Consider the following 19002-nt stretch of genomic DNA (forward strand, 5'->3'; position numbering starts at 1 on the left):
TATTTTTTGAGCCAAGTAAATGTATTACCTATTCAGGAAGGAACTAAAAATGTGAATGCTTACATCTTGGTGAAATACTATATTATAAAATCTTAGTTATTTTTCTACAATATCTTAAGAAATGTAAGTTACTGATATTGCAACACATACTTAGTAAAAAAAAATTCATAAAGTAATTCAAAGAGAAAAATCACTCCGTTCCCATTTTTTTTCCTTCTAAGACTTATAGTGGCAGTCTCATGAAGGAGAAAATAATTTCTCCTAAGGTCAGGTATTTAGTATTAATACAATATCTCCAAAGTTCTTGCATGGATCTACCTTCATATATATTCTGTAAATAATGGAAGGTGAAGTCAGTGAATTAAGTTATATTTCCTCTTATTCCAGGAATCTTCCTGATGCAGCAGAGCCTGATATTATTTCAACCATCAAAAAAACATTTAACTTTGGCCAAAGTGAAGCAGTTCATTTATTTCAAACATTGATGGAGTGCATGAAAAGAAAGGAGCTTGTAAGTAGATTTCTGCAGAATAAGTCTTTTTATTTTTTTCAAAGCACATTCTAAATTGCAGTAATACTTTTGTTTTTGATTTAGCTTTTAAACTCTAAGTTTATTCTTTTAACCATGTAAAGCTGTTACTTATTGGTTTTTTCAAGCCGAGAGGTATCATAGAAGGAGGACTATAATTTTTTATATGGTATTAAGACAATATATATGCACTTCTGTTTTAGGAAAAGTTTTATACCTAAGTCTCAACAGATTATGTCCAGTATCAAGGAAGAATTGGTAAAGAGTTGTTAATGGCTTTTCTAATAAAATATTTGGAAAAAAAATCTTTAATAGTTTTACTCTGAGTAAGTGCTTAAGCCTATTAAGTTAAAGATTAGTGCTGCTCAGTTTCAGTCATGTAAACATGGGCTTAAGTTTTCAGAGAGAAAATTTTTTAGCAGGTCTATTAATAGATACGTGATAACATGATTTGCTTTGCTGTCTTCTTCCTTTGCAAGTTTTTATATACTATGAAATGAAGTTCATTGAAAAATTTGTGTTGCGGTTATAATAATCTTTTACTTTATGAAAAATTTTATTAAATAAAAAATTCTGAAATGGTATGATGTTTCAAGTAATTTAAAGGCAATTGCAATAAAGGGATTGAACAAAACAAACATTTTTTGTTCAAGAATACATGTATTATTTGAAATAATGTTCCACTCTGTGGAAGGAACCGCAGGATTTATTTACTAATCTATAGCCTCAGCTCTTAAATTGCTTACTAGTAACAGACATAACATAGGTCAAAAATAGGAATATACTATGAAACCAAATATTTTTGGTATCCTCTCCATTTTATTTGCTAAATGAAGTCTTTTAATTTTCTGGCTTCTTGGCTGAAATAAAGTTATCCGACCCTCCCTAAATACATACATACATATATACATTTTATACATATTTATATATGTGCATATATAAATATATATATGTATATTGTCCCTGGATAGTTTGAAATTACTTTGTTTTATTATCCCTTTGCTTTAAAAATGTAAAGGCATAATAATATGAATTAATCTTTAAATAGATCACTGTTTTCCACATTGGATCAGATGAACATCAAGATATAGATGTAGCAATACTTACTGCATTGCTAAAAGGTAAGCCTTTTAAAACCATTTGTAAGATCTTTAATTTATAGCCTATTTATATTTATATAAGATAGGACTTTTTAATTTGGCTAAATGCTTGGGAAGTGAATTTTTCTATAATTTTTCTTTGTGAAAGACATAGTGTTGGCTTTCTTTGGCAATAAGTTAGCTTTTGTTTTAATATTGTTGAATTTTTAAAAAAGTTTTTAGCAAAGTTTATGCCACCAGACCTAATTATCCCATTAAGAATGTGTTAGATGCAGATAAAACAAAAATAACTGTTTAAAGGTTATGAGGCATTAGTTGATAGAAATTAAAGATAGGATTTTTAAACATGCTGTTTTCATTCTGCAGGGAAACTTGGAAAACTAGTGGTATCTTTTAGGACTAAAGGATTGATGTACATACACATCGAAGTGTTTTCTTCTTGGTATTTCACCAAAGACATCCAACTGATAGAACAACATTACAGTGAAAAATCTTTTCAAAAATTAGAAACTAAATGGTGTCCCATCTGGGTACCTGAAAGTCAAAGTATGCAGTGATGTTGCAAAAGCTCATCAGGAGGTCACTGTTTGTTATTTATAAGAATTTCCCCAAATATTAGACCGTAATAAATTGCCAATATATCAGGAATTTAAAAATGCTCTAATAAAATATATTTGTGTCATCTTGGGATCAAGAGATCATAAGTGATAGGAAACCCAGAAACTATGAAGGAAAAAAAATCAATAAATGAGATAGCATAAAAATAAAAAGAGAGTATTATATACGTGTAGTATTTGCCATAGACTTTGTGATTACTAACAACTGTGCTTAAGTGGTTTGCATTATCTCATTTTATCCCTATTACAGCCCCAAGAGGCATATTTCTTGTTATTTTACTAATTTTGTAACTGAAGAAATTGAGGAACAGAAGTACTGAAGTGGAGGGAATCACAAAGAACTATTAGAAATTAATAAAATGAATACTTCATGGGAAGATGGGTTGGAATTTATGTATTTGATATCAGCAGAAGAATCCAAATGCTTAGAGAAAATGTGGAAAGATGGTCAATGTTATAGTAATAAAGTAAAAATAAATTTAAAAACAGAAGAAGCTCCTTCCTCCCCATCCCCAGCACATGGAGAAATGGATATTCTTATACCTCTGGTGGATGGTATAAGTTTTCTGAAATGTATTTTGGGAGTGTATCAAAAGTCTTAAAGTATGTCCTTGTACCTAGCAATTTGGCTTCCAGAAGATCATCTTATTTAAATAATCAAGCATGTACACAAAAATATACTCAGCAGAAAATTGAAAATAACCTGATATCCACCAGTTGGAGTATTTATTGATTAATTGTGGCTCACTTTTAAAAGATATTAATGTATATAAGGCAGATCTATATATACTTGTAAGGAAAAATGAGTTTTGATATTAAGATACATAAAGCAAGCTACTACTGATACTTGTAGTATGGCCCCATTTTTGAATAAACAATTAAAAGTGTCAATATATATATGACGTTATATATACACAGAAAAGCACCTGACAGGATATTTTCAGAATCCTGCCAGTCAGTACTGTCTGATAGAAACAGATCATCTTTGTTTTCTCATTTTTCTGCATTTCAAATTGTTTGCCGTGATCATGAGGCTGTATTGTTTCTATAGTTGGAAAGTTAAAGTCCTCACCCCTCAGGTTAATCTTATCTCTCTAAGGCAGGCTGCTTCTGAATGGTGGCTTACACGAGCTATGTATGTTAATTAAAAGGTGATGGGGAGATGTCAAAAATGTTTACATTTTAATGGAGATAAATTATTTGAACTTATCAACTATTTTCTTTATTTGATTAGGTACTAATGCATCTGCATTTGACCAGCTTATCCTTACATTGGCATGGGATAGAGTTGACATTGCCAAAAATCATGTGTTTGTTTATGGACAGCAGTGGCTGGTATGTAAATAATCTACATATACAATACAATTAAACTAAGTAATAACAAAGTATTTGTTGGAACTGTGACTTGACATTTTACCTTCCTGCCAATAGTTCAAAATAAGCTTAGCTAAACATTTCTACAACGTCTAAATCCATTTAGGATTTAATTTTAGCTCTTGATAAAAACTTGGTAATTTTATTTTTTTATTTTTTTTTTTTTAAGAGACATGGTCTTGATCTTTCGCCCAGGCTGGAGTACAGTGGTACAATCATAGCTCATTGTAATCTCAGACTCCTGGGCTCAAGTGATCCTCCCACTTCACTCTCTTGAGTAGATGGGATCAGTTATGTGCCACCATGCCCAGCTAATTTTTTATTTACTGTAGAGATGGGGTCTACCTGTGTTGTCTAGGCTGGTCTCAAACTTCTGGCCTCAAGCAATCCTTCTGCCTTTGCCTCCCAGAGTGCTCAGATTCCAGGCTGCCTGACAGAATGTTGAGCCACCGTGCCCAACCAAAACTTGTTTTTTTATGGGGTATATAGATCTCTAAAAATCCTAGAATTGAAAGAAGCCTCAGGATTCATGCTCTCTGTATAAGACAATCCATTTTATCGTTCCTTTGGATATTTAAATCTCTCCCTTCTGTAGTCTTCCCTGGCCTACTTAATAGAAACAACTTCTTCCCAGTTGCTAAGATGAGAAACTTTAGTGTCATCCTTTACCTTTCTCTTATATATTGGATTCCTATTCTATCTGTGAATTTTATCAGATCTGTTTTCAAAATACCCAATTTTATCATCCAGGTCTGTCATCATCCTTCTTTTGTGTTATTTCAGTAGCATCTTTTTAGATTTCCCTAGTCTCAGTCTTCCTCTCCTTTTACATACAGAAAATGGATCACATTCCATTTCCCCAGAGCCTAATCCAAAGCTGTACGATAGCCTATACGGTTTTACATTATCTGCCCCATTACTTCCTCTCTTACTTTACATTTCACCCCATTCCCTTTTTTCTCTTATCTAGCTTTGTTGGCCTTCTTGTTGTTCTTTGAACATATTAAGCATGCTCCTATCCTATCTCTTGGCTTTGTACGTGCTGTTCTTTTTGTCTGGAACATTCTTTACTAGATATCCACCTGAGCTTAATTCCTCATATCTTTTGTCTAACCAAATGTCTGTTTTCTCTGTCCACCCTATTTTCTTTTCTTTTTCTTTTTAATTATTACGAATAGATAATAGTTGTATGTCTTTATAGGGTACATGTGATTTGATGCAGGTGTACAATGTGAATTTATCAAATCAGGGTAATTGGGGTATCCATCACTTCAGGCATTTAATGTTTCTTTTTTTTTTTTTGAAACAGAGTCTTGCTCTGTTGCCTAGGCTAGAGTGCCATACTATCAGCCTAGCTCATAGCAACCTCAAACTCCTGGGCTAAAGTGATCCTCCTGCCTCAGCCTCCCGAGTAGCTGGGACTACAGGCGTGCATCATCACACTCGGCTTATTTTTCCTATTTTTTAGTTGTCTGGCTAATTTCTATTTTTAGTAGAGATGGGGTCTCACTCTTGCTGAGGCTGGTCTTGAACTCCTGACCTCAAGCAGTCCTCCAGCCTCTGCCTCCCAGAGTGCTAGGATTATAGGCGTGAGCCACCATGCCCAGCCTGACATTTCTTTGTGTTAGGAATTTTCCAGCATCAGTCTCGATTATACTTACTTTGTTGTGCTATCAAATATTGTTCATTTTATTTAACTATATTTTTGCACCTATTAACCATCCCCGTTTTATCCATGCTCCTTCCCAGCCTCTGGTAACTGTCATTCTACTGTCTGTCTCCACGAGATCAATTGTTTTTAATTGTTTTAATGTTATAAAAATATTATTTAAATTTAATATTTAGTTCCCACATAGGGATGAGAGCCTGTGAGATTTGTCTTTCTATGCTTGTTTTATTTCACTTAACATAGTGTTCTCCAGTTCCATCCATGTAGTTGTAAATGGCAGGTTTTCATTCTTTTGTGGCTATATAGTATTCCATTGTGTATATGTACCACAAAATCCATTCATCCATTGATGGACACTTAGGTTGATTCCATATCTTAGCTATTGTGAATGTCTACCCTATTTTAATAGCATCCCCCTCTGCCAGCATTTCCTGTGTTCTTTTCTGCCATTTTTTTCCTCTAGCATTTATCACCATTTGACAAACCATATCATTTAGCTATTTATTTATTTATTATTTATCTTTCTTTTCCTACAAAGTAAACTTTATGAGGGCACGAATATTTTTCAGTTTTGTCTACTGCTATATTCATAGCCTAGTACACAGTAAACACTTGATAAAATTTTGTTACATGTCTGAATCAATAGGAGACTGAGGAAATCAGATGTTCATCTATACCTTGAAATATTACTGGCCTTTACAGAGGATGAGCTAGATCTTTTTTATCCACATAGTAAATGTAAACAGCAAATTGCAGAAAAAATATGCATAGTATGATCTTAATTGTGGCAAATTCTCTTTATGAATATACAAACATTCATGAATCTCTATATGTACCATGCGGTGATTAGTACCTTTGTAGAACTGTTGACATGGAGAAATGAGGGCCAGAAGAGAGAAATTTTTATTTTATACCATTTTGTTTCATTTGATTTTTTTTTTAAAGAAAATGTTTTTTTAAAAATCATAGGAATGTATTTCCTATATAATAATACAAAAATTTATTTGGTCACTTCCCGTCTTGCAGGACTACAGAGAAGGATATTAATGTTAATCATCTGTGGTAAAACTCAAAACTGTAAACCAGCCTTTTATTCCCTTGAATAATTTCCTTGGTATTTTGGTCTCTTCAGATGTAAAGGCTTGGATGAAGCCTTTATCTTCTGTGTACATGTGGTTTGTCTCATGGGTTTTTTCTGCACAGTGTTATCTATTTGATTTTATGCTTCTTGCTGAACTTAGAGTTTGCAGGACAATTGTTTTCCTTTTTTTTCCTCTTGATTGCCAGGAGTTCAGTATGCATCAGGTGATTGAGGAAAAAATTTTTTAACAGCATCTTTTTTTAGTCAGGTTTTACTGTTTTTCTAGAGCAGTGGTTATAAAGCCAAGTCAGGATGTTCTTTTTTTAAAAAATAAGAATTTTGTTATGTTCTTTTTTATTATACTAAAATGAAATTTCATAAATACTACATAAATTTTTTGAAAAACCAATATAATGCCGTAATTGTAATAAAATAGAAAAGTGATTATATTAAAGATAAATGTTTCAGTGTGGAGATGTTCAAGAATGGCAACATATCAAAGACATAAGTGAGTGAGTTACACTTAGTACACATAGAATCAGTATAAATGCTACAGTTATTTGTGTGAACTAATATAGGTATGTTGTTGGTAACTTAAATACCACGGGGAACAGATGAAAGAACAGAGACAGGACCAAGTGGGCACTAGAATAATGTTAGAATATTAATGTTAGAATGAGTAATAACAAGACAAAATCACTTGTATGTTATTAGAGAAAAAAGGAAATCTTAAGTAAAATAGGAATAACATGCCATGATAAATTATAGGCTATTAATGTAGAGAAAATGAAGAAGTATTATGTTCTTGTAAAGTAGACCCTGTTTTTAAGTATAATGTCAAAATATTTTCCTTGTTATGACAGAGCTGAGTAATGAAAAATGTCACAGAAAACATACCTTCCATCTTGAAATTCCATCATGTATAAGGCATACATTTCATCAGTATATGCTTAAAATATCATGAAGATCATATCCTTGATAGGTGATGGAAATTGAGGATAGATTGGAGAAAGAAATGGTAATACAAGCTGCTGTAGAGAAGTTGTATAGTTGTGTGGTAAACCTCTGAAGACAGAATCAAAATGAGAATGAAAAATAACAGGTAAAAAACCAATGGTTTTGGTATTGATTTTTGCCAGAAAGATTTTTTTAGTCATGTTGTACCCAACTATTAAAAATATACAGAAGCAATAATAGGAGCTATTAAAACAACCTTTATTAATGATACTCAGTAAAATCTCTACATTTCATGTGTATCTACTAATTTACCAGGATTTGATTAGGAAGTCTGTTGAAAAGTATAAAATAGGCTCTAAAAATTTATAAGGGACAGCTACAAATGCTCAATGATACAAATGTGTTACATTAAACTCATCACACAGGTTGTATTGCTGTCATGTGATTTTTCCCTAACAGTGAATAATTTCTGTTAAAAAAATTTTTTTTAACTTAAAAAAAATTTTTTTTTTTTTGGTAGAAACAGGGTCTTGCTGTGTTGCCCAGGCTGGTCTCAAACTCTTAGGCTCATGTGATCCTCCTGCCTGAGTCTCCCAGAATGCTGGGATTACAGGTGTGAGCCACCACACCCTGCCTAATTTCTGTTAAATTTCTAAAGAAAACTGGCCAGGCATGGTGGCTCATACCTGTAATCCTAGCACTCTGGGAGGCAGAAGCTGGAGAACTGCTTGAGGTCAGGAGTTCAAGACTAGCCTCAGTAAGAGCAAGACCCCATCTCTACTAAAAATAGAAAAAAATCTAGCTGGGCATGGTGGCACGCCCCTGTAGTCCCAGCTACTCAGGGGGCTGAGGCCACAGAGCAAGCACTCTAAAAAAAAAAATTTCTAAAGAAACCTAAGTACAATCTTGCCTGACTTACAAGGTAGTTGTATTTTTGGAAAATTCACTGTAGAACAAAAATCATTACAGAATACTTTCTGTTCATTTATAAAGCAGAGTTACTGGTTTTCCACTCATGGGCATCTAGTGGGATAATAGAAAGTTATGTGGGATGTGGGGTAGTTCCTTTTTGAGTGGGATTGTCCAGCATATTGCATGATTTCTGGTATCTGTTAAATGTTAGTAATGGCACCCAGTTTTTGAAATGATCCCTCCTAAAAAAAACCTTCCCTAAACATTGAGAACTATTGCTTTAAGATATTCTTTCTCCAAATTTAATTGATGTTTGATTCTTTGTTTTTTCTTCTCCATGTAACAATTTTTCTCCTACAGAAATAGTGTTTATGGAATATTCTTTGGGGAATGCTGTTCTGGAGAGGTCTTTTTATCTATTCCCTAATACCTTAAGTCCTACCTTTTACTCTTTCTAATTTTTTCTAAAACTGTTCAGGAACAAGTAGGTATAAATCCTATGGACTTACATTTAGAAGTGTTTTTTATAATTAAAATGTGTGAAATGTATTTATTAATTTTGACACTCTTAGGTTGGGTCCTTGGAACAAGCTATGCTTGATGCTCTTGTAATGGATAGAGTTGCCTTTGTAAAACTTCTTATTGAAAATGGAGTAAGCATGCATAAATTCCTTACCATTCCAAGACTGGAAGAACTTTACAACACTGTAAGTGTATGTTAAAATTCTTTGTTAACTAAATTTTATCTTCCTTGGGAAATGTTATTTTACCTGAACATATCCATTACTATTGATAAAGTCTTTGATGTCTTGCTTGGTTATATGGAAAAATTATAGCCAATCTTACTATGGATTGATTGTGTGACAGTGCGAAACCCTTTCCCTGTTTTTGGAGCCCTTCCCTGTCACCATAGTCACATAGAACCATAAAGTCTATGTCTCTTTCCTATCTCCCTTGCCTTCTCCTCGCTCTTTTTTTTTTTAACACTGTAGGATCAACTTATTAATTACAGAGTAAGTATGTTTCTTTTGACTCCTTTGTCTAATGAAGGAATTATACATTGCCTTTTCCTCCTCTTTGTTTATTATATTCATGGTTTTGACCACATGGTATACCCCTTTTATCTTACATACTGTTTTTCATTTTTCTTGTAAAGAACTGCTGAAAACTTCCTATTGCCGTCACAAAGTCTCTCTCATTTCATTTCAAATTTCATGTCACTAGATTGCAGAGATAAAATACTACCCTTCTTAGTGTTTTTATGTGTAACCAATATGAATTTAATTGAGCTATACTTTGAGGAACACTATGACCAAACCAAATCCTAGCTTTCTAACTTTGACTTCTCTGCGAAGCTGTATCCATTCATTAATTTCTACTTATCTCCTTTTTATTCCTAACGTTTTTGTACTACCTAATCATTTCTACTTCAGTAATCTAATCTCCTTTTCCATAGTTTTTTTCTCAAATCAGTTTTTTAAACTAATTATTTTTGTGATGACATATTTTACTATGTCTTTCTCCAGTTCAGAATCCTTTGATGGCTTTCCAGTGTGTATCTAATAGTACCCAAACCCTTGGCTTGATTTTCAAAGATCTTCACATATTGCCCCAGCTATCTCTCTCAGTTGGCCTTTTTATCCACCCCCCGCCCCCTTGCAATACTGAGTGTTTCAACTATAATGTCTATCTACTACTAAAAATATAAATCTTTTTAAAAGAGCATTTGCTGTTTACACAATGCTGGTGTGATTTGCTTCCAACTATTCTTCATTTATTGAAATTTTATTCATTGTTTAGAACTTAGCCCAAATGCCATGCCACTGCTTCCATGAAGCCTGGTGGCATAGGTAAGTACAATTATATTTTCCTTTGTGGACTGTAAGTTTCTTTTGGCTAGGTATTATATCTTATTGTCCCCCATTTTTTCTTTTAATAGTGTCTAGCACAGTTACATTGAACTTTGTTGGCATTCTGTCTTTAGTGAACAAACATAAAAATTAAAAAGATTATTCATTGTACTAAAGTAAGGTTTATCCCTGAAATATGAAGCAAATATAAAACAGTAAAAATAAAAATTGACCCATTAGCAAGGCAAGTAATTTTTTTAATTGTTAAGATAATACTGTAGTACCTTTAACATCAATTATTGAAAAAGTTTTAAATAGTTTAACAGCTTATAACATGATGGAACAAAAACTTATGTACTCTGAAATTATTTATCTTTTTGACAGTAAATGTGACAATCTTTTTCTTTGTTGTTCCCCTTTATGAACAGAACCTAAAAAAATAACTCCAAGACAATATAATTTGTATACAAAGGTTCATAAAAGCCCTATAAGTCTGTGATCCCCAACCTCCCAGCCACAGACCAGTACCGGTCCGTGGCCTGTTAGGAACCAGGCCGCACAGCAGATGAGCGGCAGGGGAGCCAGGGAAGCTTCATCTGTATTTATAGCCACTCCCCATTGCTCGCATCACTGCATAAGCTCTGCCTCCTGTCGGATCAGCAGTGACGTTAGATTCTCATAGGAGCTGGAACCTTACTGTAAACTGCATGTGCGAGGTATCTAGGTTGTGTGCTCCTTATGAAAATTTAATGCCTGATGATCTGAGGTAGAGCTGAGGCCGTGATGCTAGCACTGGGGAGTGGCTACAAATACAGATTATCATTAGCAGAGAGGTTTGACTGTATAATAAATGTAATATGCTTGAATCATCCCAAAACCAACCCCCCAGTCTATCCATGGAAAAATTGTCTCCCATGAAACTGGTCCCTGATGCCCAAAAGGTTGGGGACTGCTGCTATAAGTTAAAAAGAGGAATTGTCTAAGTTATGCTATGTTATTTATTTATTTATTTATTTATTTAATGCTCAGTTAGTTTAGAAGAAAAATAAAAGTTTGCTCTACTTTTTTTCCCCTCTAAAGAAACAAGGTCCAACTAATCCAATGCTATTTCATCTTGTTCGAGATGTTAAACAGGTAAGAGATTATTTTTGTTTTTGTAAAAGGGCATTTTTAAGAAGTCATTTCTACTTCATCTGTTTCAAAAAACATATAAATACATTTTAAAAACAGCAATAAAATGGCAGTTTTTAGAACAAGATAAAATAAGGGCTAAATATGTGGTAAGAGAAGTAAAGAGCATAATGTGTCAGAAATCAAGAAAAAGGAAAGGTTATGAAATTAAGGCCAAGTTTCCTGAGCTTGTAGTCATCCAAGATAGAATGTAATGCGTTTTATAAAGCTCACTATTCCATAAAGGGAAGATCATTGATAGAATGTGTTTTCATTCTCTGTGTTCTGCAGAAATTTGTTCCAGTGTAAAGGATGTTGAATAAGGAAATTGAGGGAAACACGGGGTGGTGATCTTGATGGCAGACTTTGGCCAGTAAAAATGGTGAAATGCTCTCTCTACCCCCACTTTTTTTTTTTTCTTTTTTTTTTTTTGAGGCAGAGTCTCATTCTGTCTCCCGGGCTAGAGTGCTGTGGTGTCAGCCTAGCTCACAGTAACTTCAAACTCCTGGATTCAAGTGATCCTCCTGCTTCAGCCTCCTGAGTAGTTGGGAGTAGCTCTTGCCACCACGCCGGACTAATTTTTTTCTATTTTTTTATTTTTATTTTTATTTTTTTAGTAGAGACTGGGTCTCCCTCTTACTCAGGCTGGTCTCAAACTCCTGAGTTCAAGTGATCCTCCCACCTCAGCCTCCCAGAGTGCTAGTATTACAGGCATGAGCCACCACACTTGGCCTCTCTCTCGCCTTTTAAAAATATCTAGCACTGGTAGTGACACTGTCATATGGTGTAAAGCTATTCTTTGGTGACTAAATTGATGCACTCTTGTTCCTATTCTCTCCTATTGGGTTTCTTTGGGAATTAATAGTTTTAAACATTTATCAACACTTTTATAGGCATTTAAATTATTGGTATCAGATAGTTTTATTTTCCTTGATGTATTGGTACCTGTATTTGATTAATTACAATATTTTCTAAGTATCAACTTAAAATGCTTTCTGTTTAGAATTCTTTGTTTGAACTTGCTACTAAATGTGAATGCACTATTAAAACTTAAAACAGAAAGGTCATTTTCTGTTTTCTTTTTTTTTTGTTTTGTAAGTTCCCCAAGAGCTGGAATATTTTCATTTTCTGCATTTGTATTTTGTTATTTAATGCTAAACTAGAAACCTTGAGTAATCAGGGAGACTTCTTGACCAGAAGTTTCGAAGACTCATTTGCATTAATTATGGTTTACTTATATAGGTCAGCAGAAAGAATTATGATGGTTAATTCTGGAAACAAATATGAGGGTTTGTATATATTGACTGCTGTTACATTGGTGGCTATAGTAATAAGCCCAATTTTTTCATTTCCATAAGTGATAAATCCTGAAATAAAGGCAGTAATTGGATATTTTCTGATTCATATTAATAACTTGAGTTTTGTAAGAGTTCTCAATGTAGTTTGAGAAACAGGTCACTATGACATTTTAGATAATTCACATTGTTTTCCTTAATTTAAATATTTCTCATTCAAATAGGCTTCTATTAGAATGGCATTTGTCAGGCTTTTAAAAAAAAATAGGAGAATGTTATAGATGACTTTCTCAATCATAAATCATATTTTGAGGTTGCTTGAGTTAAAATGAAAACCTTTTAAGATGGAAATATATGTTTTGATTAATTTTCAAGCTAGAGATTCAAAGACTAGCTGTCTAGAAATTAGATATTTTGCAGATGAAACATATTAAAAATATAAATATTTAAGACAATACTAAGTTCATGAAATTATAATCAGGAAAATGGAAAGAATGGTGATGGTAGGAGGACAGAATTAGTTGATAAATATAAATCATGTGGTGATTAACCCCTTTAAGATTATTTAATAAAATTAACCAGTTCTTAAATTCTGAAACAGACAGTCTTTCAAAACTCACAAATGGCTTATGTTCCAAAAATTCATTTGTAAATTTTTGCCCTTGGAAAATGAAGTCTTAAGTTTTAAACCCGAGGTCCCCAAGAACTGAGCCAAACAGCAGGAGGCGAGCAAAGCCCCACCAGCACCCACAGCCACTCCCCATTGCTTGCATCACCGCCCGAGCCCCACTCCCTATCAGATCAGCAGCGGCATCAGACCTTCATAGGGAACCCCACTGCAAACTGCACCTGAGGGATCCAGGTTGCATGCTCCCCATGAGAATCCAACACCTGATGGTCTCAGGTAGAGCCAAGATGGCAGTGCTTCCCCTCCCCCGCCCCGTTTCGAAAAACCGTCTTCCACGAAACCTGTCCCTGGTGTCAAAAAGGTTGGGGACCGCTGCTTTAAGCAAGGTTACAAGTGGTAGTTAAGTCCTAGAGAAGACTATAAAAACTTGTGTAATCTGTAATATAGCCAGTACAATTTTGGTTAAAAAATACTTATATGTGTTTATGTGCCAATCTGGAAAAATAATTAACACTTATGGCATTATTTTGTAGGAAAATGTATTTTGTGATATTTACCACAATAAAAATGAAATATTTGGCTTTTTAGCAGTTCTATTGCCTCTAGGTGTGAAGTATTAGGGCAGTGGAGAGATCAAATTATCTTCCTGCTTTAGACTGTACTCCTGTCCCAAGCCACACCTTTGAGACTTCAAAATTTCAGAATCCCCTCTTCTTACAAAAGGAAATGGAGAAACAAGTCAATCCCTTCTCCTGTAAAGATAGCTGCTGCAACCCTCATTTATAACAAACATTTGTCATTTTGGATAGTAGGCTTATTCCTAGGCATGGCATGACAATATTGAGAAATACTGTCCTATCTATTTAAAACTAATGTTTTATTTCCAGGGAAATCTTCCTCCAGGATATAAGATCACTCTAATTGATATAGGACTTGTTATTGAATATCTCATGGGAGGAACCTACAGATGCACCTACACTAGGAAACGTTTTCGATTAATATACAATAGTCTTGGTGGAAATAATCGGGTATGTAAAATTTGGGGGGAAGTCTATATATGTGCTTTTAAGTTAACTCATGCACTTTAAACATTAAGAATTAGTTACATAGAAGGGTGAAAGTAACATTGTCTTAAAATACGAGATTTTCAACTTAGAGTAATTAGAAATATTTTGTAATTGAAATCGTAAACCAGTCATACTTTGTGTGCATACACAAACACACTTGTACACATATGTAAATTGATTTTTGAATATTTATAAAATGTCAGCGTATTTAAATGTGTAAAAGCTAATAGGATCTCATTTTCAGAGATCTGGACGAAACACCTCCAGCAGCACTCCTCAGTTGCGAAAGAGTCATGAATCTTTTGGCAATAGGGCAGATAAAAAAGAAAAAATGAGACATAATCATTTCATTAAAACAGCACAGCCCTACCGACCAAAGGTATATTTATTTAAATGTTATCCTTTCTGGATTTTTATTTTGTTCTTTCTAATTAGTGTTACTAAACAAAAAGTACTTGTTTTAGTAAGAATTATTTTTTTGTTTTTATATATATTATATCTTGAACTCTTCATTTTCCTGTATACAGAAACATTCATTTACATTAATGATTCTATTAAGTTTTTCATATTTAGCTATGATAACTGAATCTATAAAATGTTTTGATAAGTGTTTAACTGACTCCTTTTATTCCATCTTAAGAACATGTATGACAAACTTTTACTTTATTAAAATTGCATTCATCAGATATTAGTTGAAATATTAATATTTAGGCCCTTTCTTTAATATTGGAAAACTGACAGTTGGTATGGCATTTTTATAAAATTGTGAGTGGTAATAAAAATCATGTTTACATGTTTATACTATTTTGTTATGTGCAGTTATAAAAAGTTGAAGAATAGTGTAAAGGATATTTTATAAAAATTTTCACTAACATGAATGTCATATGGCCTTATTGTATATAATGAGCCTTATTGACATTTATTTTCCCTTGAAGATTGATACAGCTATGGAAGAAGGAAAAAAGAAGAGAACCAAAGATGAAATTGTAGATATTGATGATCCAGAAACCAAGCGCTTTCCTTATCCACTTAATGAACTGTTAATTTGGGCTTGCCTTATGAAGAGGCAGGTCATGGCCCGTTTTTTATGGCAGCATGGTGAAGAATCAATGGCTAAAGCATTAGTTGCCTGTAAAATCTATCGTTCAATGGCATATGAAGCAAAGCAGAGTGACCTGGTAGATGATACTTCAGAAGAACTGAAGCAATATTCCAAGTAAGTGATATTTTACCATTTGAAAACATTTTAAAAATGTAAAATAGTGTTTGATTAGGTGCTATAGTTCCATGCCCTTAATGGGGATATAGATGTATAATTTTATTGGTGTAATTAAGAAAAAATTATTTTTAAAATATATTATGTATTTTTAAGAATTCAGAACGAAACTTTTCTGCCTATGTATGTGAAAGAGGTTATTATTATATTTGCAACTCTAGAGTTAAGTATTTCAGCGAGAAAGAAGAAGTGCCAGAAATCACCTTAATAATTGCACAGAGTTGCAATTAGATGAGGAAAAATTTCATTTGCTAATGAAATTTTTGGAGCCCTGTGATTACTTAGTGGGGATTCAAGATTCAGGTGTTTCTCATGATTAGGTTAGTCCCTAGTTACATTGTTCTTCTCTACCAGGTAACAACCCTTTCCTATGTTTGAAATACTATCTAGAGACTTTTTTGAACAGAGTGTTGAACATTGTCAGTTTTGGTTCCCTGTGAGACTATAGTTGTATTTCTAGTTTTATTTCTAGGAGAAAGTGGTCTAGATTCACCTTTTCAGTCTTGTGCTTAATATAACATATTTTAATATTTTATGATTTCCACATGAATTTAGATGTCTGAAAACAGAATTACTATGATTCTAATGCCTCACAATTCTATAAGTTTGAAAATATTAAAAACTGGAAAGTATTATAAATGAATTTAAGAATAGTGGTTTAAAACTGCAAGTTGTTAATCTGAATATATTTTGGCTTTTATCTTTTTATAGTGATTTTGGTCAGTTGGCAGTTGAATTACTAGAACAATCCTTCAGACAAGATGAAACCATGGCTATGAAATTGCTCACTTACGAACTGAAAAACTGGAGTAATTCTACCTGCCTTAAGTTAGCAGTTTCTTCAAGACTTAGACCTTTTGTAGCCCACACCTGTACACAAATGTTATTGTCTGATATGTGGATGGGAAGGCTAAATATGAGGAAAAATTCCTGGTACAAGGTATATCTTAGAAGTAATTTGATATAAAGTGTGTGATTAGATAAAGAGAACAGAGGAATTAGTCTAGAATCTAGATATCTAGTAAAATGCCTTGATTTGTGAGTGATGGGGGAATTGGGCAGGAGGAGAAGGGGTCATTGGCATTACATCCCAAGTGGCATAATGGGCTCCTTTTTCCTTCTGTTCTTTTTTTTATAATTTTTTGTTTCTCTTTAGGCAACTTTCGGGCTGAAGACCTTCTATTCTTTACTCTTGAATTTTTTTTCAGGTGTGTGTAATGATTGTTGCCCTCTCTGAGCCAGAAGTATGAGGGCAACAAATGGGAAATATTGTAGATTGCAGCCCTGAGCAGCTATGAAAAAAAGTTACTGCTTTATGAAAGAATGATTCCCAAATTTTAAAATTCAAGACCTATCTACTAATTTAATAATCTGTTACTTTTAAGTTACTTGAAGTATATTGGATGAGTCTATCCATATACCCAGTTTATTCTTATGGATAAGTATATCCATATGCCCAGTTTTTATGGTTAAGAATTTGGGTAATATGGCTGGTACTTTCATTGTTGTCATAGTGATAGATATTGCTTTAAACTTCCGTTTTCATTCTCTTATATCTTTTTAAATAAGGTACAGAAATGTAGAAGGCAGAAATCAGGCAAGTAGTTTAACTGTAAGCCATTGTAAGAGATAACAAATACTAATCATCTACTAAAAATAATGGTGAAAGAATAACCAACAGAAACCCTGTTACACAATTATAATTTCTTCATGCTTCAGAATTTTGCAAGTAATACGTAAAATTTTAGAAATAAACCTTTTGTTTATAGAGGCATGAGCTGAGTAATCATGTTATGACATGGAACACTTGCAGAGAGATTTAGGATAAAATTAAGCACACAGCACCTTTATAAGGCTTGGATTTTGTTTAAACAAAAATGTATTTTCTGAACAAATTGTAATCTGATTTTGTTTAAAGTACAAGTCTATAATAATTATTGAATCTATTCTACACCCTTATTACCATAATAGTCAAATATGTTGTTACTTTTTAAAACAATCCAACTTGGGCCTCTTTTAGTACAATGTGTAAGTAAAAAATGAATCTTTTATTTTTCCCCTATGCTATTAAGGGCCAAATAGCTAACTAATAATCGTAAGTTATTTAATATCTTTTTATTGTTTTTATTATATTCGTGAAGGGCATTAATTTATAATGCAGACTTATATTTTTCTAAAAACTTCAGGTCATACTAAGCATTTTAGTTCCACCTGCGATATTAATGCTAGAATATAAAACCAAGGCTGAAATGTCACATATCCCACAATCTCAAGATGCTCATCAGATGACAATGGAAGATAGCGAAAACAACTTTCAAAACATAACAGAAGAGATCCCCATGGTAAGGAGAAAAAAAATTGAAGTAAATATAAATTTGTTGTGAATAAGTGGACAATAAAAATGTATTTTTTATTTTAGGAAGTGTTTAAAGAAGTAAAGATTTTGGACAATAATGAAGGAAAGAATGAAATGGAGATACAAATAAAATCAAAAAAGCTTCCAATCACACGAAAGTTCTATGCCTTTTATCATGCACCAATTGTAAAGTTCTGGTTTAACACGGTATGTTTTTAAATTTGCATGATGTTTTTGAAAGACAGGTTTTAGGAGACCTTTGGTCTAGAGTCCATAATTATCTTGATATAACTTAGATCACTGAAAAAGCATTTCACATTTTAAAAGAGCACTAAGTTTCCTTTGTTTCATCCAAATTGCCAACATCTAGAATGATAACCACTAACAAATTTTAGTTCTAATTAGAACTAAAAATTTACTTACCAACCATGTGGTAACCAAAAGCCTTTGTGACTAACATATGAATCATCCACTAAAAATAATGGTGAAAGATGAAGCAAAAGAACCTGATACCAATCATTAATATAAATTTCTTCATGCTTTAGGGTTTTGTAGATAAAAATCTAGAAATAAACTTGTTAGCAGTGTTGTGTTTTTGTTTTTGTTTTTTTTAATTTTTAATTTTTTGGGGACAGTGTCTTGCTCTGTTGCCAGGGCTAGACCGCAACCTCAAACTCCTGAGCTCAAGTGATCTTCCTACATCAGCCTCCAGAGCAGAGTAGCTGGGACTATAGGTGCGTGCTACCATGGCTGGCTATTTTTTTTTTTTTTTCATCGATTTTGCTATGTTGCTTAGGCTGGTCTTGAGCTCCAGGCCTCAGGTGACCCCCACCCCTGCAAAGTGCTAGGATTGCAGATGTGAACCACCATGCCCAGCAGTTTGCAGTGTTAATTAAAGATGATAACGAGTAATCCAGATCCTTCATATGGTTTTATTTATCTGTGGCTTATTTCTTAATCATATTAGAGTGTATGCTTGATTACCTGCCATATAAGTGGCTTTTCTCTTGCTTTATGGAAAAATGGATTTTACTAGCAGATTAAAGAGCATATGGTCATAGATGGATGGACTCACCTTATTTTCATTGAATGTAGTTATTCATTTGTTGTTTTGGTGGGTT

The 19002-nt window shown here is 33.2% G+C and overlaps 1 protein-coding gene across 2 annotated transcripts in view; it reads left to right on the forward strand.

The window, feature by feature from the left end:
• The window catches only part of TRPM7 (transient receptor potential cation channel subfamily M member 7), a 97441-nt gene that overhangs the window by 33746 nt on the left and 44693 nt on the right, over positions 1–19002 (forward strand). For both annotated transcript variants that reach the window (XM_069483777.1, XM_069483768.1), the window contains exons 9-19: positions 388–511; positions 1578–1650; positions 3481–3581; positions 8812–8946; positions 11170–11223; positions 14070–14210; positions 14494–14628; positions 15185–15465; positions 16237–16465; positions 17712–17867; positions 17945–18088. In XM_069483777.1, the coding sequence (XP_069339878.1) occupies positions 388–511; positions 1578–1650; positions 3481–3581; positions 8812–8946; positions 11170–11223; positions 14070–14210; positions 14494–14628; positions 15185–15465; positions 16237–16465; positions 17712–17867; positions 17945–18088 (1573 nt within the window). The remainder of the gene's footprint in view (positions 1–387; positions 512–1577; positions 1651–3480; positions 3582–8811; positions 8947–11169; positions 11224–14069; positions 14211–14493; positions 14629–15184; positions 15466–16236; positions 16466–17711; positions 17868–17944; positions 18089–19002) is intronic.

Source organism: Eulemur rufifrons, chromosome 2 (assembly GCF_041146395.1).
Source record: "Eulemur rufifrons isolate Redbay chromosome 2, OSU_ERuf_1, whole genome shotgun sequence".
In the NCBI taxonomy this organism is placed as follows: domain Eukaryota; kingdom Metazoa; phylum Chordata; class Mammalia; order Primates; family Lemuridae; genus Eulemur; species Eulemur rufifrons.